Source organism: Accipiter gentilis, chromosome 17, assembly GCF_929443795.1.
Source record: "Accipiter gentilis chromosome 17, bAccGen1.1, whole genome shotgun sequence".
Taxonomy (NCBI): Eukaryota; Metazoa; Chordata; class Aves; order Accipitriformes; family Accipitridae; genus Astur; species Astur gentilis.
This window is the reverse complement of record NC_064896.1, coordinates 7,914,880-7,937,278: the sequence shown is the minus strand read 5'-3', so window position 1 is coordinate 7,937,278 and position 22,399 is coordinate 7,914,880. Positions and strand designations below refer to the sequence as shown.

The following is a 22,399-nucleotide window of genomic DNA, read 5'->3' as shown; positions in this document are numbered from 1 at the left end:
CCGCCCTCCCGACAGGGCCAAGCCTCCCCAGGCTCCCCTCTGTTCTTGGACCGCCCTCGGGAGCCACCGCAAGGTCTCCTGGCCCAAGACCGACGTTTCCAGAGCTGCAAACCACCCACCCAGCCTTCCGCGGAGCTGCTGCCCTCCTACCCCCCGGCGCTGGAGCCCCCCCTCCGGCCCTCGGGGATGGACAGGGTGACAGGCCCCAGCAGCTGGACGGGAGACCTGCCAGGTCCGAGACCCGCCGACACCGGAGTCCTCCCGCTGCCGGCACAGAGCCCGGCGCCCGCTGAGGCGCTGGGGGCGGGGCGGGGGGCGGCCGTTACCAGGGCCGCGCCCGGCCCCGCCCCGCCCGCTCTGCAGCGCGGTAGCCGCCCCTCTGCCCCCCTACTGCGCAGGCGCCGAGGGAGAGCTGCGCCTGCGCTCCGCCGCGCGCCGGCCTCATGCGCTTCCCCGCCGAGCCGGCCGGCAGCAGCGCGGCGCGCGCTCCGTCCCTCACTCCGCCCGCCACGCACCCTCCGCGCGCCGCCCCGGGGGCCCGGCGGGCACAGGTGAGGGGCGGGGGGCGGCAGCGGACGGGACCGTGTGGGCTAGGCGCGGGGTGGAGGGCGGGCGGGACCACGCGGACCCCCGCGGAGGGGGGGCGACACTGGGGTGGCGGGCGCTGATGGCTCAGCGGGGGCCGCGACTCCGGCGGGAACTTCTGGCGGAGGCGAGCGGCCCTCACAGACAGGCGGGAATGGCGGGAGGGGGCCGCTGACGGGGAGGGAATGGCGGGGGCTGGTCGCTGACAGGGGGGAACGGAGGTTTGGTGGCTGTCAGGAATGGCGGGGGCCCGGGGCTCCTCCAGGCAGCGGGTCTGTCCCCGCCTGCCCGGGGGAGAGCCCTCGCTGAGGCGGTGTCGGTGTCGGGCAGCGAGGCAGATGAAGTACATCCTGGTCACGGGCGGGGTGATCTCGGGCATCGGCAAGGGGATCATCGCCAGCAGCATCGGCACCATCCTCAAGTCCTGCGGGCTGCATGTCACCTCCATCAAGATCGACCCCTACATCAACATTGACGCTGGCACCTTCTCCCCATACGAGCACGGTGAGTGGCCTCGCGGGGCCCGGGACGAGCTGTCGGCAGGCAGCTGGCCCTGAGCTGGGCACCGGGGTCTTCCAGGTGGGTCCTGGGGCTGGCTTTGCCTGGAAGGAACCATCTCCTTTGCATGGTGGATGAGGTTGCGTCGGGTCCTGTGTGTGGGACCTGCAGACTGAGCCTGTCAGCAGCTCTGGACTGACTGGCCGGGCTGATCATGCCACCAGCAGACAGCAGGGATGAGCTCTCTGGTCTTTTATTGTTGCTTCCTGGTCAAGGGATTCAGTCCTCTTTGTTATATAAGGCTTTTAGTTTTGTTAGCCACTCCTAAACTTGCTGCAGCAATCAAAGAAGGTGTTCCCTTACATTGAATTCATCCAGCTGTCACAGGCAATACCAACAAATTGCTTATGTGGACCATTTCACCTTGACACGTGTGCTTGTGCCTTTTTCTGTGTGCTACAGGGGAGGTATTTGTGCTAGATGATGGAGGGGAAGTGGACCTGGACCTTGGTAACTATGAGCGCTTCCTCGATATCCGACTCACCAAAGACAATAATCTGACTACTGGGAAGATCTACCAATATGTCATCAACAAGGAGAGGAAGGGAGACTATCTTGGCAAAACCGTCCAAGGTGACATGAAGCTTCACTTCTGATGCTTAGTAATATGTTCTGTATTTCTGTCCTGGTTGGATGCTTCTGCATTTGTTAGATGCTGTCCTTGTGATTTTTTTATTTTTTTTTTAATTTATTTTTTTTTTAGTTTTTTTTTAAGAGGGGAGGTAGAAGATGCGCCAGTGCAGGTGTAGTGGTGCGTGCCACACTGAATCAGGTTACCTGTAAGCCTCTCAAAACTTTCCAGTGCACAGCAATATATGGCCTATTGTTTGGACTGTATGCTGGACTTGGGTCTGACTGTCTAACGTAGCCAATAGTAAATGCGAACAGACTTCAGACTAATAGACCCGTGGATTACTTGTTAGCTGGTTAAAATGGTTATTGCTTTTCATAACTGTTGCATTATTCGAAAACCCAGAGGCTCTTTGAGGATCAGATCAGTCCCTTCCTTTTCTGAGCATCCTCCACAGCTGGTTTGGATAAGGACTTTTCCAGACAGTTTAAAACAGAGTAACTCGCTCTGCTTAGAGCAAAGAACTGTTTGTACTTGAATCTTGCAGCTTAAAGGAAACATTGCTTACATGTATTTAAATTGAGGCAGGATTACATTTCCTGCCAAGACACTTCTCTTGAAAATCACAGCCAAGAATAATCACTTCAAAAATGCATACTTTCTTTAAAGTCACAAATCAGTGCTGAAGTGATATGGGAAGCAGGGGCTAGTTATTTTCAATAATTTGCTCTGTAATTAGTTAGTGGGTAAAAAGTGCATGGGTTGTGGCTTTAACTCTTGCCTGGTTTTCTTTTTCAGTTGTTCCTCACATCACAGATGCTATACAAGAATGGGTAATGAGGCAGGCACGAATTCCTGTAGATGAAGATGGCATTGAACCCCAAGTGTGTGTGATTGAGGTTCGTAGCTCTTAAAAAAACCAAAACCTACAGTTTTGCTTCTTGTATGGAGTAAACTGAACTATATTTGGCTTAGCAAATTTTTTTTACGGTAGTGTTCAACTTTGCATGTTATTGAGTTGGTTAAAAATCCCCCTTGTTAGCATCACTTATTCAGTCTAATCTTTTGAATGCTCTGTGTCTGAATCTGCATGTAGAAGGACTGAGGTCTTGGACAGTTATATTTTTGAGATGCTTTGCTCTCTGGTGTAATGTGAATTAGTCTATAGAATTAATTTTAGCTCTTGTAACTTTATATGCCAAAGTTGATGAGTTAATCATGCTGTGCCCATTTCTCCCTTGGTGGATAGAGGGAGGGTAGGTAAATCCCCTGGAAACAGTTGTCTAACCTCCTTAGCGGTAAAGGAAGCCTTGGAGTGACTAGTTCAAGCATAGACCTAGAAAAGGGAATGGCACAAGTTAGTGGTGACAAACCCCGTGCAGTTTCCTGTGCATCGTATGGGACATCCTGCTGCCAGAGGAGACAGAGTAGGGTAAAGGTGCTGCGACTGCTGAGTTGGCTGGTGGGGTATGCTAACAGAGAAGAGAGGGAGCTTGTCAGAGTGCCTGGGTCATGGTGACATAGGACTATCCCTGCAGCTTGAGTGCCAATTTCTGTTCCAGGATTTACAAGCCTGGATCCTGAAGTACCTAGGAGGCACTATCTGACAACGCACAGGAGGTTGTCAGTGCTCCAAAGAATGCCTAGTCTCTGTTCCTGCACGTGTCCAAAACTACTCTGTATCGTTATTAAAACTTAACAGAACTTTTGCTTCTCAGTTCCACCTAATGTTCATAAATGATAATTTTAACATTTAAATCTTTTCCCTGAAGAGAGAATAGAGGTAAAGCTAATGTCCCTGGAGAGTTGCTGCCCATGTGAGAAGCTGTTTTTCTTGTGGCTTTTTGATTTTGGGGGAAATCATGAAGGTAAAATAATAGTTGGGGTAGATTGGAGGCTGTAGAAGTAGTACATACAACTGGCAAATCCTGGTGCTTTTCATATTGGGTGTTGATGCTCCTTTAGGGAATTGGAGGGAGGTGGTGGGGAGATGTTTTAGTGTTCTTTTATGTATGTCTTAGTATGCTTTAGTGTACAAATTCAGTAGGTGATGTTTTGGTACTAACTAATTCTAAATGTCTTTGTCTTTTTTAGCTTGGTGGGACAGTAGGCGATATTGAAAGCATGCCTTTTATTGAAGCTTTCCGCCAGTTCCAGTTCAAAGCCAAAAGAGAGAATTTTTGTAACATTCATGTCAGTCTAGTTCCCCAGGTAAGGACCCAAAATGTTTTGGTGGTCAGAGGCTTCTCCAATCCGACACTTGCTTCCTAAATATGTGTTTCTGAGATGCTATACCTATAGGCACTGTTATATTTGTATTTCTATATATAGAAACTTCTGGAAGACATGCAGAGAATATATGGTTATGTATTTAGAAAGGTTCGCAAGAGGTGAACAGAAACTTTTCAAAGTGTGTAAATGTGTAATAAATACTTGGGAGTTGCAGCAAATGCAATTTTGCATCTTTAACTGCTGTTTTTCTCTATGGAATTATCTCCTAGCTTTTGCAGGTAAATTTGCTTTCTAGGGCTGAAAACTTCCAGTTTGCTTTCATTTGCATAGCCTTTCATTTCTGCAAAGCTAATATAAAAGTCAGTGAAATAGCCAGACTGCACAGCCATTTAGACTTATTAATGATATCATATTCCAAGCTTTTCCTGGAGTTCTTTAATATTTGTTGCTCTGTCCTTTTTATTTTTTTTTTTCCTTTTCTTTTTTCCCCATGCAGATTGACATTAGTTCATGAAATAGGTCAGGTTACTTTTGTCATTTCAAAACATGATACTGTGTTTTGAAACATAATCTGGTTTGCCACCCCCCTCCCTGAGTCAATATTTTTAGTGTGTGTTTTGATCTTTAACAGTAATTTCATAGACTCTCACATCTGATGCTATGTAAGCCATAACAATCTGAGTGGCAGTTGCCCTTGGTTCAGAGATTCAACTAAGAAAATGTTTTATGAAGTAGTGCTATGATAAGAATCAGTTAATTGGGAATCACAAAGAAAAACAAAATATCTTTATGTGCCAAGTAGATGGGGTGAACTCCAGTTAATATCAAAAGCATGTGAAGGTGTTTTATGCCATATAATGCATGATATAACCTCATCTGTATTATCTGCTCTGGTTTTGGAGACAATTTATGGTATTAAACAAACAAACAAAATCTCTACTGCAGGAGTCACTGCTGAAAAAATTCTTCCATGGTTATGTTAACAGCAGAGAGTGTTCCTCGTCTTGAAACTGGATTTAACAGAGCAGCTTGATAGTTACTGTAGCGCAGATCAATCTTCGTTCTCTTCTCCCCTCTCTCTCTTCCTTTCCCCTTCTGTCCAGGCTAGGTGATTTACAGAGAAAAAATTAGAAATATGAAATACTAGTTATTTGGAGGGAGCAGTAGATAAAATCCTTAGGTTCTCTGCTCTCTCCTTCCCTACTATAATGCTTACCTACTCACTGTACAAACTTGAACTCTGTTTTCTGCCAGTTGCTTTCAGTCTTGGAGATTAAAATGATACTGTACAGGGGTATTTAAACTTCATGTGAATTGTCTAAGAACTGGGTCAAAGTTTTTACAAGATGAGTTGGGGTAGAGAGTCACAATTAGCCTGACAAATCACTGCTACATGTCATCACAATTTGATATGCTAATTTCTGTTCTTCTCTGACCAGCCAAGCTCTACAGGCGAGCAGAAGACTAAACCCACCCAAAACAGTGTTCGTGAACTCAGAGGTCTTGGTCTCTCACCAGATCTGGTAAGGTTTGCTGCATGGCTTTGAATTTAAAAATGCAGTACTGGCATGTTGCAACAACATCCTGGTCTAAATAATGCTTAGGTTGAGAGCTCTTGTATATTGGTAGTAAACAAATAAGAGTAACTGAGTTGGGTTTTTTCCCCAAGCCTTGGAGACTGCAGAAGGGCAGCTTTTTAGAGGTTTATTATATGAATGTCTGAGTACTTCTGTTTTGCTTCACAACCTTGATGTTGCTGTTTTGTTAGATTGTTTGCAGGTGCTCCACTCCATTGGATACCTCAGTAAAAGAAAAGATTTCCATGTTCTGTCATGTTGAACCAGAACAGGTAAAGATTGCTGTCTGCACTTCTTTGCAATAAATATTCTAGCTGTTTGTCAAATGCTGAGTGGAGTTTTATCTGAGTGTAGTGTTTTTGTGTTCTAGCTGCGTCTTTTGTTAGCTGCATAATTCATTTGCTGCTTTGTCTTACCTATGTTCCTTACACATGTAACGGCTGTAAAAATAGTCCTTTTTATGCCAGCACCCAGGTTTTTTTCCAAGGTAGTTAGCATAGGCTTACAGAATTCTATGGAATCCAAGGTATTTTCTGAATAGCTGGTTTTGACCTTAGTTATCCTTCCACATTCCTTCTGTGAATACAGAAGAATGAGATTTTCCAGTATTGAGATGCCAAAGAGTATTTGCCCCAAATTAGGTTTAGAGGATACACAAATGTATTTTGTACACTGCTCTCTTCATGGTATTATTCTTCCGCTTGAGATTTCATGAGGAGAGATTGCACAGAAAAGTTGAAATGGTATTTGAGAGAAGCATTGCTTCACTTGAATGTTGCATGATATGCAAAAATTCCATGTTAGCATGATTCTTTTTATACTGAGACTACTCTGCATAGCATAGTCTGAGGTAGACCTTGGAAAATAATCAAATGGTCTGTAGGTTAAATATTAGCATCTTCCAGTCCAGCTGGAGCTTGAAAAATTTTGTCCTTTTGTGAAAGACTGAGTATGACTTTGCAATTCCAGTCTCTGTCAAGTAATTTTTATTAATTTTCTGTACAGCAAGATCAAACTGAGTCTTGCAGTTTCAAGTATTACATTCGGAATTAGCTGGCAATAATATTGATGTGTTAGCAGTATGATACCTACCTCTTGTTGGCCAGGAGTTGAAAGTAAGTTGGCTCTTGTCAGTCCCTTTCCAGGAAGTTTAGTGCAATTTTACATGGTTGTTTCTCTGACTGCAGTTGCACTTGAATTGAGGAGTAAATGTTATTGACTATAAAGGAGGAAAATTTGCAGCCTAAGGGGTTTACTGGTGCAGTGTTGAACTCTGCTTTCAATTTGAGTCTGGAGAAATGAGGATTTAAAAATAGTTGTGCAAGTATATTTTTGATTCTTAAAGTACAGTCTCATTCTTGATAGATAGGTGACAGTTGTCCAAAGCCATCTTTCCCTTTCTGAGGAAGCCCATTTCGGTGAACTAGAACTGTTGATGTAGATATTCCTCATTGACCTAAGAATTCTTTGCTCATAGTTGTTTAATCTGAAGTTTGATGAAGGACACCCTGTAAAATTTATTGCTATATTTAGATCGCAGATTTCCCTGGGCTTTAATCAAACTGGGACCCTTGGTTAAGAGCAACAATGGTGGGAAATGGGGAAGCTGGGCCTGTGCGCAGTTTAGCTGTAGTTTCAATTAAGATTGCCAAGAAGGCTGTATCCTAGGAGAAGTCCCTTTGAAGTGTTCTTTGAACTTTGCTATGCGCTAGCATAACTTGCATAGCCGCTGAACTTCTTACTGCTAGGTTATCATGTTACAGCCCTTCCCAAGGAGTTCCAGTGAGCAGTAACACTTGGGAAGTGTTGAAGGGTGACCTTTTCAAGCATGTGGAAACTAGTATTAAGCTATTCATATGTTGTTCAACAGATACTATTTCCTGGAAGTTTAGGTGGTCATATGATTGTCTGCTAGAGACAGAAGCTCTCTGAATATCTGTCTTAAAATAATTGCCCAGGCACTTAGATCTGTTTTAATGACATTCATTTTGTATGAACAGGTCATCTGTGTTCATGATGTCTCTTCTATCTATCGGGTTCCTCTGTTGTTAGAGGAGCAGGGAGTTGTTGACTACTTCAGACACAGGCTTGACCTTCCCATTGAGAGGCAGCCCAGGAGGATGCTCATGAAGTGGAAGGAAATGGCTGACAGGTGAGCTGCACCACTGGGCGTAGTTTGAGTTACGGGTCCAGATTAGTTTCCTTTCTTGGTCGTTGGTTATTAGGTGATGAGTGTTACTTCATGTTCCTCAAGTGTTCTTATGTGCTCAAATTTTTTTCTCCCCCCCGCCCCCTCCCAATGTATTTTCTTCCTAGATGTTTAACTGTTTGAAAAAAATATATTCTTCAACATGAGAATCATAGAATCACAGAATGGTTTGGTTTGGAAGGGACCTTTAACAGTCATCTAGTCCAACCCCCCTGCCATGAGGAGGGACATCTTCAACTAGATCAGGTTGCTCAGACCCCATCCAACCTGACCTTGAATGTTTCCAGGGATGTGGCATCGACCACCTCTCTGGGCAACCAGTGCCAGTGTTTCACCACCCTCATTGTGAAAGATCTCTTCCTTATATCTAGTCTAAATCTACTTCTTTTTAGTTTAAAACCATTACCTCTTGTCCTATTGCTACAGGCCCTACTAAAAAGTCTGTCTCCGTCTTTCTTGTAAGTCCCCTTTAAGTATTGAAAGGCCTCAAGAAGGTCTCCCCAGAGCCTTCTCTTCTCCAGGGCTCAACAACCCCAAGTCTCTCAGCCTTTCTTCACAAAATCCTGTAAGATAATGTTACCGAGTTCCATATCTTGTGTTGGTAGTTTACTGTCTATTCAAAATCAGTTTGAAGTCATTAAAACTTGGACAGCTCTGCCCTCCCTTTTTATACAAAAAAACCCAGTGACATTACAAAGTGTTGAAATCCTTTTGTAGGTATATGTAGGAGTCATCAGGAGTGTCGATAAAAACATAGCTTTTGAGTATGCTTTCAAGCAAGTGAAGCGACTGTTTTGTAAGTGTTCTGAGACTCCTAGGACACTGTTTTTTTTTCTTGTGGGGAATAGACTCCATGTTCATGGGGAGATAGTGAATTGAATCTTCTCAGTCAGCATTCTGGCCCTTTCTGAAGCTGTAAGTGTGTTTGTCCTTTGTCCTGGTTTTGGCTGGGATAGAGTTAACTTTCTTTCTAGTAGCTGGTATAGTGTTAGTTTTGGATTCAGTATGAGAAGAATGTTGATAACACTGATGCTTTCAGTTGTTTGTAAGTAAAGCTTGGTCTACAGTCAAGGATTTTTCAGCTTCTCATGCCCAGCCAGCAAGAAGGCTGGAGGGGCACAAGAAGCTGGGAGGGGACACAGCCATGGCAGCTGACCCAAACTGGGGGAAGTTGGCCCTGGGGAGGTGTGGATTACTGCTCAGGAGCTAAGTGGGCATCGGTCAGCGAGTGGTGAGCAATTGCATTGTGCATCACTTGTTTTGTATATTCCAAGTCTTTTATTATTGTTAATATTATAATTATTATTTTCTTCCTTTCTGTTCTATTAAACTCTTCTTATCTCAACCCTCGAGTTTTAGGGTTTTTTTCCCGATTCTCTCCCCTATCCCACTGGGTGAGGGGGAAGTGAGTGAGCAGCTGCGTAGTGCTTAGCTGCTGGTTGGGGTTAAACCACGACATCCTTATACAAAATAAATTTTCAAGCTCTAGGTATTTTCCTTTATATGCCGGACACAAGCCACCACTGTCAATAACATTTTCTTTGGATGAGGAAAGCCCTCCGTAACCATCTTGGTTGAAGGTACTTAGCACTTCTGAAATAAACTTCAACAATCTCTTAGCTGTAGCCAAGAATGCTGTGTAAATCCCGTGCTGCCAGGCGCTGAGGATTGAAAGTGTTGGCAGTACAGCCTTAGGACTCTAGAATCTAGTCTGTGCTGGTTTTGGCTGGGATAGAGTTAATTTTCTTCATAGTAGCTAGTGCAGGGCTATGTTTTGGATTTGTGCTGAAAACAGTGCTGATTATATAGAGAGATACTTTCATTACTGCTGAGCAGTGCTTACGCAGAGTGAAGGCCTTTTCTGCTTCTTACCCCACCCCACCAGTGAGCAGGCTGGGGGGGCACAAGCAGTTGGGAGGGACACAGCTGGGACAGCTGACCCCAACTGACCCAAGGGATATTCCGTAGCATATGACATCATCTTCAGTATATAAAGCTGGTGGAAGAAGAAGGAAGGGGGGGACACGTTTGGAGTGATGGTGTTTGTCTTCCCAAGTAACTGTTATGCGTGATGGAGCCCTGCTTTCCTGGATGTGGCTGAATACCTGCCTGCAGATGGGCAGTGGTAAATGAATTCCTTGCTTTGCTTTGCTTGGGTGTGTGGCTTTTGCTTTACCAATTAAACTGTGTTTATCTCAACCCATGGGTTTTCTCACTTTTATCTTTCTCATTCTCTCCCCCATCTCACTGTGAGGGGAGATGAGTGAGCGGCTGTGTTGTGCTTAGTTGCTGGCTGGGGTTAAACCACGACAAAAGTCCTTTCTGTATTTCTAGCTGTTGAAGTGAACTCAGTCAGAAGCAGCGTGGGAAGATGCTGTACAGTATAAACATATGCAGAGTTGTGCTTTGATCGTCTCTTCTAATAGTTTACTGCAGACTTTGAATCTAATACAGCTTCCTGAAAAGACAGTTTGGATCTACTCAAAATGGCTTTTCAGCATAATGAGAGATGAGTTAATGTATACATGACTTTCTGCAACTGTTTTTCTCTGTCGCTTTTTTTGGTCTTCTTTCTTTTAATCTTGCTTTGATGTTTTTAAGTCATAATTACTATGAAAGGTCATCTCTTCCAAAGTCGTCATCTTTCTAGTTGGACGGACTTTCAAGAACCCAACTGTTGATGTTACTTGAAAAGCTGAATAGAATGTGATTCTTGCCCCCATTTTCCTGTGAAATAACCGTTGTGTTTTGATTTTATGTAGGTATGACCGTCTCCTTGAAACATGTTCCATTGCGCTTGTTGGCAAATACACCAAGTTTTCAGATTCCTATGCATCAGTCATTAAAGCACTGGAGCATTCTGCACTGGCTATCAACCACAAACTTGACATTAAGGTAGGGGTGGGTGCGTGTGTGTTAAAATTCCTCCTCTGTGCTCCTTCCATATACAGTGCTACCCATCTTAATTAAGTTTTTCACAAACCCATAGACAGTAAGGGGGAGTTGATTCAGCCAGTGAACTTTAAAATTGTCCTTGGATTACAGCATGAAAACATCTGTTGTCAGGCATAAAAAGGCTTCAAAGGAAACCAGCCTTTCATCCTGTAAGATATACAATGTGTCTGTATAATTGATGGGAACTCTTCAGTGCTCAGTGTTGCGTGCTGAACTGTGATAGAGTGGTAGATGTATTTGAGGAGGGCACTGTTTGCTTTAATTTCTCTGACAGTTGTTGAAAGTGATCCTTTTTTTAGGGTTGTTGCTGTTAGCCTTGTGGTACTCACAGGTTTTATGATGCTTCTGCCTCATGCTTTATTAAGGTTTTAATGCTGGTTTGGCTGCACAGGTGCTTCTAAGGGTCTTGGTTGTAGCTAAAAAGAACTGTTTAGCAGTATTGCAATCTTAGAAAAACCTCCAAAGAACAAAAATGGTTGTTCAAAAGGGTTAGCAGACTGCCAGAACATTCAGAAGTTCAGAGATACTGGAATACTGGAGATGAGAAACTGGAAATTTGCAGGTTTTTTCCATATGGAGCATTGGTCATAACATCCTTTAATTACAACAGCCTGTGTTTCGCCATATCCTATTTTGTTCTTCAGCCCCTCTTGAAGATTAAATGATGTATATTTCAAGAGGTAGTGATTCAATTTTTTCCTGCTGTGTGGTTGTTTCTGCCTGCATAGCTGTGCATTCCCATCTTGCTGTGCTCCATTAAGGCTTCACATTTAATGAGCCTGGGTCTCATGGACTTCATGTATGTCACAGTAGAGCTGCAGAGAGGGGAAGACAGAAAAAACATGGTGTCTTTTTGTGCATCAGTAGTAGGATGGTGGGGGAAAGCAGTTTTGCTGACTAGCAGATAGGAAATCAGCCAAGAAAAAACATAAGCAAGTATCCAGTAGGAAACAGTTCTAGAGCTATGCAGGAAGAATGATGACATCTTAATTTAATGAGAATTAAGGAGACCCTGTACGCTCTTGTGGCAGTATTTCATCATCCTTTTTTGGATTTCTTCCCAGTATATTGACTCTGCTGACTTGGAGCCAGATACTCTGCAGGAAGAACCTGTCCGATACCATGAAGCTTGGCAGAAGCTGTGTGGTGCTGAGTAAGACCAATACTTGCTATTTCTTTGGAGCATGTCTAATAAACTTGCTGCTATTGACAGTTTTGGAATTAAGAGCCTTACCGGAGATTATTTTCTTAGGCACTGTACCAGCACACTCTTACATACCTCTCAGTGAAATTTAGGATAAGATGTAAAATGGAAAATTGTTAAATAAGCGAGGGAGTTTGTGAAAGGCAGCAGTAGGGGAGATGATCATGCAGATGAGGATGTGCACAGGCTTAGTGGGGAAAGAGGGTGAAAGGAAATGAGGGGAAAGGATAGGTGCTGGCAAAGGCTACTAAAGCCAGAGAGAGAGGACAGAAGGTGTAAACGTGGTATAAAGTTCTTTAGGAAGAAAGTGTGAGAACGGACAAAGTTTTAGGATGCAGAAGAATGCTACGAGTTAGCCCAGAAAACAAGAACAATTAAGGCTTGGTAGCCCTCAGGGAGGTAGGCTTTGGGTACTACCAGGAGAACAAAGAACCTCCTGCAGAATTTGGTGTCCTTGTGCCTGTGGTTAGGACAACTTGATACTGCAGCCAGCAGCTTCCGCAGCATGAGCCCGACTGGATGATACGTTTGCAAACTTGTTTGGTGCAGAGCATGTGAGTCGTGCAACATGAACCATTCCAGTATTGTAACCCGCCTTGTATTTGAGATTTTTTGGAAAGGTAAAATTTGCATTTCTAAAATGTTTCCCTGAAAATTCTGTGACATTTTATATGATGGCTCATGTGAAGTCATATGGAAACCGTGCTGCAGACAGGCTTTGCCACACAGGGCACTTTGAAGCCCTTTTCAGGAGCAAGGTATTGCAAGTCCAAGATTTTACAGGAGAGGGGTGGTATGTGGTTGGGGGGAACTATGCTGGTGAGCCCCATGTGAACAGAATCTTTTCATCCTCATACAGCGGAGTTCTCGTTCCTGGTGGATTTGGTGTTCGAGGGACAGAAGGCAAAATTCAAGCTATTTCCTGGGCAAGAAAACAGAAAAAACCCTTCTTAGGTGAGAAATATGTTTCATCCATAAGGAGGACATTGAATAACAGCCTAACTGGTCTGCAGCAAGAGTTTTACTGATTTTCATTAGTATCTAAAATGTACAATTCTGAAGATAATTGGCGGAGGAAGGCCAACCGCGTAATACAGCCATCATCTGTAGTTAGCTCTGAAGTGCTTGGAGTTGGCTGGGATGTGATGACAAGGAATCTCTATAATGAGGGGGTAGGAGTCTCCAAAGAAGTTTCAGAGGAGGCTGTGGTGATCTCAGCACAAAGAAATATGTGACTGCATTTAAACAAAATGAACACAATGAGAGACTGGAAATGTGTGAGCAGTGGATAGGGAAGGGAGCAGTGGAGTAAAACTTGTCAGAACTACTTGGTACAGAGTGAGCAGACCCCTAAATCCAAGTCAAAGGTCTATCTCATCCACGTTTTCCTCTGACTCGCATCTGCTCTGTGAAGGTGTGTGTGCTTTGCAATATGGGCTCAGTGGTCCTTGTCTTGACTTGATCCGTGTTCTGCCTTGCCTTCTGCAGGAGTTTGTTTGGGAATGCAGTTAGCAGTTGTGGAATTTGCACGCAGTGTTCTTGGTTGGCAAGGTAATTGCATAAAAGCCTTCCTGGGTTTTCGTCATTTCTTTGATTGCTTGAGTAATACCTGTAATTTTTTTAATACCTGTAACTTTTAATTTTTCATTGCTAGGTAGATTTAAAATTTTTTTCTAGGCCTGTAAAATTCCCCATCTCCTTTGCTAATTCAAAGGAAAAAGAACAGTTTCTGTATCCTATTCAGATAAAAATCAATGGAGTAAGGCATGCTTATGACAGAAAACTTTCTGTTGCTTAGAGTGAGGTTCAGCTCCTGAATAAAACACCTCAGTGGAGTTGTGCTTGTGTATGCTGGACATCCTAAATTCCTGTTGTAGCCAGTGGGAATGAAGACCAAAAAGCAATTCAGCTGACCAGGCAGTTGCACCTACTGCACCAAGTTGAATTGCTTTCTGGGCTCCACTGCTTGGATTGACTAAGTCCCTCTTGTCAAAACTCCCTTTACAGAGTGCTAAATTTATTTTGTCAGCATGATTCTGAGTCTCACTAGTAGTGAAGATAGGGGAAAATGTGTTTCTCAGAGTAATTCTGCTCCCTTCTTGCTCCCTGGTTTTATTTAAAATATTCTAAGCTGTTCCATATGTGCTTTTCCTGAATGACTCTTGCTTTCATCACTGATGGCACTAAACTGGTTGCCCTAAGATTGTAACCTCCAGGCAGTGTCAGAAATTCATGCCAAACAGTGCTGACAGAACTCTGTTTCTGTTGTCTGGAGCTGAGCTGGCGGCTCTGTGCAGGTGAGTGGCTCAGCATAGTTAAGGTCGCCACTTGCCAGAAGCGTGGGGATGAGCCGCAGCTGTATATGGGGGAGGTCCTGTACATGCATGTCACGGTGTGAGGGACTTCATGTTTCTAATTGATGAACGTTACATTGCAGATGCTAACTCGACAGAATTTGACCCCAGAACTGCTCATCCAGTGGTGAGTTTATGATGACTTGCTTGTAATACCCTTTCTGTGCTAGACTTCTCTGCACATACCTGTTGGTACAGTTAAGAGCTTGGATTATTATTTCTTTTGGCTTTTAAGTCTGTCTTCCATCATTTACTAATCTGAAAAAAGTCTTTGCCTAGTTAACTGTATGGCAGTTGCTGCTTCATAGAAGATTGCAGTGCTTATTATAGGTGAAACACTGATATTTTTTTTTTTATTTTTATTTTTAATTGCACTTTTTCATAAAACAAGGTGTTTTCTAGGAGGTAAAAGGTTCTTAAAGGGCAGTTTGAAAGCTAACTGATTTCTCACAGGTAAATATTAAAGATTTGGTGATATCCAGATTCCACTGCATAACTGTTTAATTATGATCTCAGAAATTAACATAGACAGACATAAATTCCTTGGAACATTTGTGGACAGATTTCTGAACCTGCCTTTCTAAGACTGCAGGCTCTATGTACCTTGTCCAGGGTCCACCATAATGATTTGCTTCTGCTATAATTTAAAATGCTACTGAAAAGGAAGAATTTTTTTAAAAAAACAGCTTATGAAGTTATTTATCAAAGTATAAGGGATTCTGATTTGGGTTTTTTGTTTCTGTAAATTTTATATATTATTTTTTTTTTTAACATTTGGTTCAGTAAATAGCACAGTATTTATTAGTGCATGTGGTCTGTGTAGGCTTTGACTGAGACCATTTCCTATGCTAAAGGTTCCTGAAAACCTGCAAACCTTCTGTATGTTCTGCACAGCCTTTACTAGGATAACTCGGCTAACTAATCTAGTTCTGTTGGTATACCTTGTCACGACAATGTTGCTTGGGTTAGTTTGCCTGTTTTCTGTACGTATGTTGGTTTTTTTCCCCTCGTTAATGTTTCAGAGTCTGCCTGGGACTGTTATCCCTCCCTTAGTCTCACCTTCCTCTCTGAATGCTTTTTGCAGGTCATAGACATGCCAGAACATAATCCTGGGCAAATGGGTGGGACCATGAGGCTTGGCAAGAGACGGACACTCTTCCAAACCAAGAATTCAGTCATGAGTAAGGCATTTCTTACCTCTTTTGGAAGTGTTTCCTGGGAATCATGTGCATGTGTGGTGGGCGTTGGGAAGTGAGACCTGGGAGTGTTAAAGGATGCTTGAATGGTGGATGTTTGCAGATTTTGTTCTGGTAGTGAAATGGGGATCAATGAATTTGGTCCCTTCTAGAAGTGGCAGATTCTGGTGATGCTGTTCATAGGAACTTGTTAAAACTTGGCATCGTGCGAACTGTTCAGTGTTTGCTCTAAGAAATGTCTTCCTTTTGGTGCAGGGAAGCTATACGGAGATCATGATTTCTTGGAAGAGAGACATAGACACAGATTTGAGGTAAAATTGCTGTTGTAGGTATTGAGCTTTTCTGTGTAATCCAAACACAACAGATCATGGGTTTTCTTGCTTCTGGTCTTCTAGGTCAATCCAGAATTGAAGAAGTGTTTTGAAGAGCAAGGTTTGAAGTTTGTAGGCCAGGATGAGGAGGGAGAGCGAATGGAAGTAGTTGAGTTGGAAGGTAGGTACTTAAGCAGTTAGTTTGTGGGTGTTGGTATTTACAATGGAAAATGTTTGAAGGGTAATCGAGCAGGTTTTTGTGCAGCACACTAAAAGAAGAATCCCATTTGCCTGTCCATTTAGGGACAAAAGGGAGAAAAGAAATGACACTTCTTCCCCATCATCGGGGCTTCAGTGTGATCAGCACTTTTAACTGCAGTTCAGCCACAGGCTTAAGTGACTTGACATTAATATTTTCTGTTTCTTTCTCTTAGACCATCCTTTCTTCGTTGGTGTTCAGTACCACCCTGAATTCCTCTCTAGACCAATTAAGCCATCTCCCCCATACTTCGGCCTCCTCCTGGCATCTGCAGGAAGACTCACACATTATCTACAAAAGGGCTGCAGGCTCTCACCCAGGTAGGTTGAAGGAAGACACCAGTCAGACCTTTCACAGGGCAGTGCTTCTTCCTACAGGATAAACCAGAGAATCCTCTTGGCACAAAGTTACTGTGTGGTAACTAGGGGGTATTTGCAACACCTCTTCTTTCCACTCTTTCTTTGAAACCTCTTGTCTTGCATTTTAAGATTGACTGTAGTGCCATAGAGCTGTCCCACAGTGAGGTCCTGACTTCAGGGAGAGTAGCTCTGCAGTCTTGTGTTTGGGGAAACTGCAGCTGGGCCTGCTGTTTTAGGAAATTGGAGACCTCATGGGGTTTTCCCAATGTTCCTTGCACAAGTTCTAGGTACAGGTCGGTCCTTAAGAAACTTGTTCCTGTTGCTGGTTTAAAGAATGGGCCCTGGTGGTAGCAGCTTCATATTTTTTTTTCTGCTGACTTAAGCTGTCTTTTTTCTCAGTTTGCAAACCAACTAATGTTTTGGGTAAACTTAATGGTGCATTTACTTTCTTCTGCTACTCCCTAATGCCTTGCAGTTCTGCTCAGCAGTTGTGGCAATGTGCAACAAATAAACATCACTTTGGTAGTGACCCATTTTCGTCCTTATGGAGGAGAACACAGAGGATTTGCTTGTGTAGCTGGAGTGCTAACATGCACTAAACAAAAACCCCCAAACTACATGCAAAAGAGAAATAGCGCTGAATGTATTAAACTAAAGCAATGCAAAAAGGAAAGTATTGGCCTTTCTGGGTTGAGCTGCAATGCAGCTGCACCACAGGAATTCCTGAGTCAGTGTCTAGAGAATGGCTGTCAGTTGTGCTCTGACTGATGTGCTCTGAAGAGAGTTTCTCTGTGAAGGTGCCTCATTTCCATGCTTCCAAGGGTTGAGGGATATTTTAATTTCCTGCTTTTGCACATTTGAGTTTGAATTTACTTCTCACAGCAGAGGAGCTGAAGTTTCCTCTGTACTGCAGCATCCTAAGTTAGTTTTATCTGCTCTTGGAGTCCTTTGTGATTGTGGTCACAAATTGTTTCATGGTTAGCGTATTATCTAAAAATACTGGTGACAGTTGTAGCCCAGCCTGTACTCCCCCTTATTCCTGTGCTTTTGTAACTCTTATCAAGTTTTCAGCTAAGTCTTGATCATTGCACTCTAATGAGGTTTGCATGTGACACTAAACTTGGGGGAACAGACTATACACTTGAGGTTGGGGCCGCTCTTCCGAGGGACCTGGGCTGGAGGAGTGGGCCAACAGGAATCTGATGAAGCTTAACAAGGACAAATGCAGAGTCCTGTGCCTAGGAACCCCTTGCAGTCACACAGGCTGGGGACTGAGCAGCTGGGCAGCAGCTCTGCTGATGAGGTCTTGGCGAACAGCAAACTGAACATGAACCAGCAGTGTGTGCTGGCAGCGAAGGAAGGACGAACAGGATCCTGGGCTGTATGAGTAAACGCACAGCCAGAGAAGTGATTATGTCTCTTTTATGTCTCTTCACTTGGCATTTGTTAGACCACATCAAGAATATTCTGTGCAGTTTGGGGTTGCCCAGTAAAAGTAAAACATCGATAAATTGGAGAGAGGTTAGTGGAGGGCTACAGAGAAGGCCAGGAGGTTGGAGTACTTGCCCAGTGAGTAGAGGGCAAAGGAGCTGGGCTTGTTCAGCCTGGAGGAGGGAAGACTTAATGGGGCACCTAGGAGCAGCCTGCCAACACCTACAAAAATGTTATCAAGAAGATGAAAACAGGATCTTTACAGAAGTGCATGGTGGGAGGATGAGACAGAATGGACATAAATGGAAATAAGAGGTCTGACTGGTTATAAGGAAAAACTTTTTCACCATTAGATCAGTTGTGCATTGGTGCAAGTTGCCCAGAAAGGCTGCGCAGTCTCTGTCCTTGGAGAATTTCAGCATGTGACTGGATAAAGCCCTGAGCAGCCGTGTCTGATCTGATAGCTGTCCCTGTGGTGTAACTTTCCTGAGTTCCCTTCCGATCTGAATTATTTTGTGATTCTGAAAAAGCTGTTTAATGGATTAAAGGCAATCAGCTGTTACTTGGAAGCTGAAATAGAATGGCTTATGGGTGGTTAACCAGTCTCCTATTTCCTGTTTAATGAATTTCATTTAGAATAACTTTGCCTTATAAAATACCTATTACATGTATAATGATTTTAATTCACAAACCTTAAAATTGATGATGACTCAGCCCTATTTCCAAAGGGACAGCTACACTAGGAATTTTGTGTGCTCTGCTTTTTAACCTCAGCTTAGCAGTACTTACTACCAAACCCCACTAACTGCTGATGCAAATCTAGGTCTATAAAGGACTTGTGCTCCATAAAACAAAATCTTTCTGAATTCTGCAGAGACACCTACAGTGACAGAAGTGGCAGCAGCTCGCCTGACTTGGAGATAACAGAGCTGAAGTTTCCATCAGTAAATCATGACTGATTCCTGGTAACTTCTAATGACCTCAACCTCCTTTACTTACGGAAAAAATTCCTTGCTCAGTCTTTCCTCCTGGCTTCTGAATGTTTCATATCAGTAGAAAACTAGCACACCATCAGAAGTGCTGGTGCTCACACACATGTTCCAGCTATGCTGTGGGGTGCATAATGCCTCATGTCTGTGTAACAGATGTGGGTGGGTATTTCCTTAGCAAATTGACAGATATTAAAGTATGAAAATACATGTAGGAGTTTGAGATTAAATTCAAATAAAGAAACAAAGCACAAACACAGCACACATTCCTGAAAATGGAGGCAAAGCTGAGCAAGGGGTTACTGGATTTAGAAAGTTTAGTATTTGGGGAGCAATCTCTCACCTTTGCTAAAGAACTTTTTTTGAAATTGCCATTCTCCCCCATCTCTTGAGGCAGCAAGTTTCTCTGTCAAACCAGTGCGCTTGAGCTCTGAATTGTAATAGCTGCTGCAGATGTTAGGTGGATGCGAAAATCAGATGTATATAATCCAGTCTTGGGGGGGTGGCACTAAAACTTAGCATTCAGACTTCACCAGCAAAAAAAGGTAGACTTAATTTTTAAATGAGTTCTCCCTTTGTGCGGTAGGTGATCGTGGATGTAACATTTTTTTCCCCACTGCTCTAGCTGGTTTTATGTGCTGGTTTTGGAGAATTTAAGCAGCATTTGTGCACACTCATGTCAAGTGAGAGCAGGGGTTCATTGCTGAATGTCAGGGGACCAAGGATGACCAACTCTTCCCTCCTCCCCCTTTCCTTCATATAACAGATGCTTCCAAAGTTAACTGCAGAGTGAAAATGAGGGTTAGCCTGAGTCTAGCACAGAATTACTTCCCCATCCACGGTCATGGGACTGGGCCTTTGTGGTGCTGAAGATAGCTGACATTGCTTGGTGTTGGGCTGTTCCAGTCTGGTACAGTAGCAAACTAAAAAGCTGAAGAATCCTCTCTGTAAATTTTTATCCTCCTGAAGATATTCTGAACCTTTGGCTTGCTGACAGTATCCAGTGTGCTCTCTAATGTGACCAGTCTGGGTGCTGCATCAATACCCAACTGCTTGGAGGCCATCCACAAATGAAGAAATTGTAGGGAAAACTACATTGCATGTGTGGCGTGACCCCTGTCTGGCTGACTGTCCTGCTGGTACATGTCTCAGCTCGACTCTCTCTTAATAGCTGTACCATAATGAAGCTTTTCCTTTGGTACCGGCCATGGGCAGTGCTGGGAAGTTAATTCTTAGCTTAACAGTGCTCACTCCCTACAATTTATTTAAATGTTAACTTCAAGAAGGAGCTTGCTTTCTTAGGGGTGTAATACACTGGTCTTAATGTTGCTGTAGTGCCCCTGTAAAACTAATAGACATCTTTTGTCCTGGGAGGAAGAGTGTTGTCAGGTCCCATGCTTTGTCTGGGGTGACGTACATAAGACTCGGACTTCAGTGTGCTGGGCAGTTCCAGCCTATTGCTCTTCGCTGTCAGTAATTTCCTGCTCCTTTTTTTTCTCTTTCTCCAGATGTGTCTTTGCTGAAGAGAAGAGTCTTCATTAGATTTTTCCAGGCATTCTTATAGCAATAGCTTGAACACTGTCAGCTTTGGGCTTTCTTAAGTTATGGTTTTATAATTTTTTGTTATGAAATCACGTCCCTTTTATTTCTTCAACTCTTCTGTCCTTGGTTTATCTTCTGCGTAGATTGTTTATTTTCAGAGGAGAGCTCATCACAGCACATGCACCTCTAGACTTTCTTCAGATAGCACCATCTTGGAGATAAAAAGCAAATTTGGGTATGGGATTTGATGTGTTGGGGAGAATCCAGCTACACACTTCCTTGCTAATGCATGGTAACGCTGGCATGAGTTTATATCTTGGACACTCACAGTTCAGTTGCTTTCTCCAATCTTTCTGCTCCCTCAGCAGTCTTTGTTACTTACTGGTGAAATTGTGTGGATGAGACTAGATTTTGGGGCCTTGCTCAGTTCTTTGAGCTGTGCTGTGCTGCGCTGCAGAGGATGGGTCTGTTCAGCTTTATGCAGTCTTTTTTTTTGGGGGGGGGGGGGGTGGGAAGACATTTTGTTCTCTTTTGGTTTTTTTACTAGTATTTAAAAACATTTGGCACTGGTGGTCTTGCTGCATTCATTGCCGGCAATGAACTTTCAACCAGGAAAATCTTCCTGGAATAGAGTTAATCTGGAACATGATCAGCTCTAACTGTGATAATGTCACTCTGCAGGGATGCAATTAACTTGGATTGTGTGGGGAAAAAAAAAAAAGAAGGGAAAAAAAAAAATAATCAAAACTGTCAGGAAAGCCCATTGTTGCCTGAAACGAGGCGTAACTGTTAGCCCTTCCTATGCCAGTGTTTGCTGGTGCTGCTTCTTGGGCTGGGAACTTTCAACTCCTTGCATCAAGGGGGAGGTACAGAAAAGAAAGTGAACTACTTTCAGATGCTGCCTTTAACAGCTCCCGTGCGATTTGCCTTGGACTGAACCGTTCATGGTGCTTTTTTTCGTTGATTGGAAGTGGAGCCTTCCGTTGCCTTTTTTTATACGGCGGAGCCGCGTGTCCCGCACTCGATGCAATACAGAAGTGCTGTTTTCTGAGGGAGGGGCCTTGCCATTTGCCTGCAGTGTTACTCAGTTCAGTTTGTAGATGCGTGCTGTCCTGCGATGACAAGCTCAGCTTTGCAGTTCTGGGGTGGGAAATGCACTCATTTCCCCCCCCCCCCCCCCCAGCCTCCTGCTGCAGTGTAAGCAACAGAGTTTTTGGTCTTTGGTAATTTAGAACAAAGGAAGAAAGTGTCTCAGTTGTCTGAAGTGTCATATGTTCAGATCTCTTCATTAAAGTTTGGAGAAAGCTGAACATCTTGAGCCTGGCTGAGTACTAACTCCTGTGTTGTCTGATGCCGAACTTGAATACAACACTGTCCTGTATCATCTTAAGTGATCTTTTCCACAGCCCCTCTTGCTTTGTTCCTCAATTATTTTAAACACACGCTGTAAAGCTGCTTTTAGCCTGGAAAGCTTTGAGCATTCTTCGTGTGTGCCAGTTACAACAGTTCTGCAAAAATGAGCAACCGAGTCGAGATGCTCTCTGTACTGAACAAACACCAGCCATGAAATGGCTGGTCCTCCAGCAGTGTGAGACCATTCCTTATCTGTAGCACAATTTTGTTTTCTTTCTTCTGAAATGTTTTTGTTTTGGCCAAAACTGTGCAACTGAGTCGGTTATTAAATGCTTATTTGTAATAAAATGAGTAACTAGCCAAGAGCTTGCTATATTACTTCCATAGCTCAGAGGGAGGAAAAGGACTAATTTTGGATCAAACCAGTGTAAGCTAGAAAAAGTTTGTTAGCCGTTCTTCAGTGGGTTTTAGACATGTATTTCCAAAGTCTGGCTGAAATTACGAGGCTTCCCCCCAGCACTGGAGAAAAATCTGGGGAACCCGGACTGAGCCTACAGCCTCTGCAGGGTAGAAAAACGAGTTTTTAATTGATTTATGCTGCAAGCTGCCTTCTGGGTGGTTTGCTGCCTCTTCCTCCACAGCAGGGAGGGCTGCATGCCTGGTGCCCACTGAGGGCTGGCAGGAACACAGGGAGGGCCAGAGCCACATGGGGCC

The 22,399-nt window shown here is 43.7% G+C and overlaps 2 protein-coding genes across 3 annotated transcripts in view; one reads left to right on the top strand and one right to left on the bottom strand.

Annotated features, from left to right (window-relative positions):
• The first annotated feature begins 449 nt into the window (after positions 1 to 449).
• CTPS1 (CTP synthase 1) lies at positions 450 to 21,520 on the top strand. 2 transcript variants are annotated; one of them, XM_049819785.1, is made up of 19 exons: positions 450 to 551; positions 916 to 1,089; positions 1,546 to 1,716; positions 2,513 to 2,613; positions 3,809 to 3,925; positions 5,386 to 5,469; positions 5,715 to 5,795; positions 7,524 to 7,675; positions 10,495 to 10,627; positions 11,752 to 11,840; positions 12,751 to 12,845; positions 13,380 to 13,442; positions 14,329 to 14,372; positions 15,330 to 15,426; positions 15,697 to 15,752; positions 15,837 to 15,933; positions 16,187 to 16,331; positions 18,676 to 18,766; positions 20,299 to 21,520. In XM_049819785.1, exons 2-18 carry the CDS (start codon positions 924 to 926, stop codon positions 18,758 to 18,760), a joined length of 1,776 nt encoding a protein of 591 aa, XP_049675742.1. In that variant the 5' UTR covers positions 450 to 551; positions 916 to 923; the 3' UTR covers positions 18,761 to 18,766; positions 20,299 to 21,520. The 2 variants fall into 2 exon arrangements, with proteins under 2 accessions (XP_049675742.1, XP_049675740.1); XM_049819783.1 differs by lacking the exon at positions 450 to 551 and having other exon boundaries at positions 594 to 1,089.
• SCMH1 (Scm polycomb group protein homolog 1) overlaps positions 10,708 to 22,399 on the bottom strand; it is a 90,183-nt gene continuing 78,491 nt past the window's right edge. The window contains exon 18 of the transcript XR_007508456.1: positions 10,708 to 11,502. The gene's annotated coding sequence lies outside the window, so the exon portion shown is untranslated. The remainder of the gene's footprint in view (positions 11,503 to 22,399) is intronic.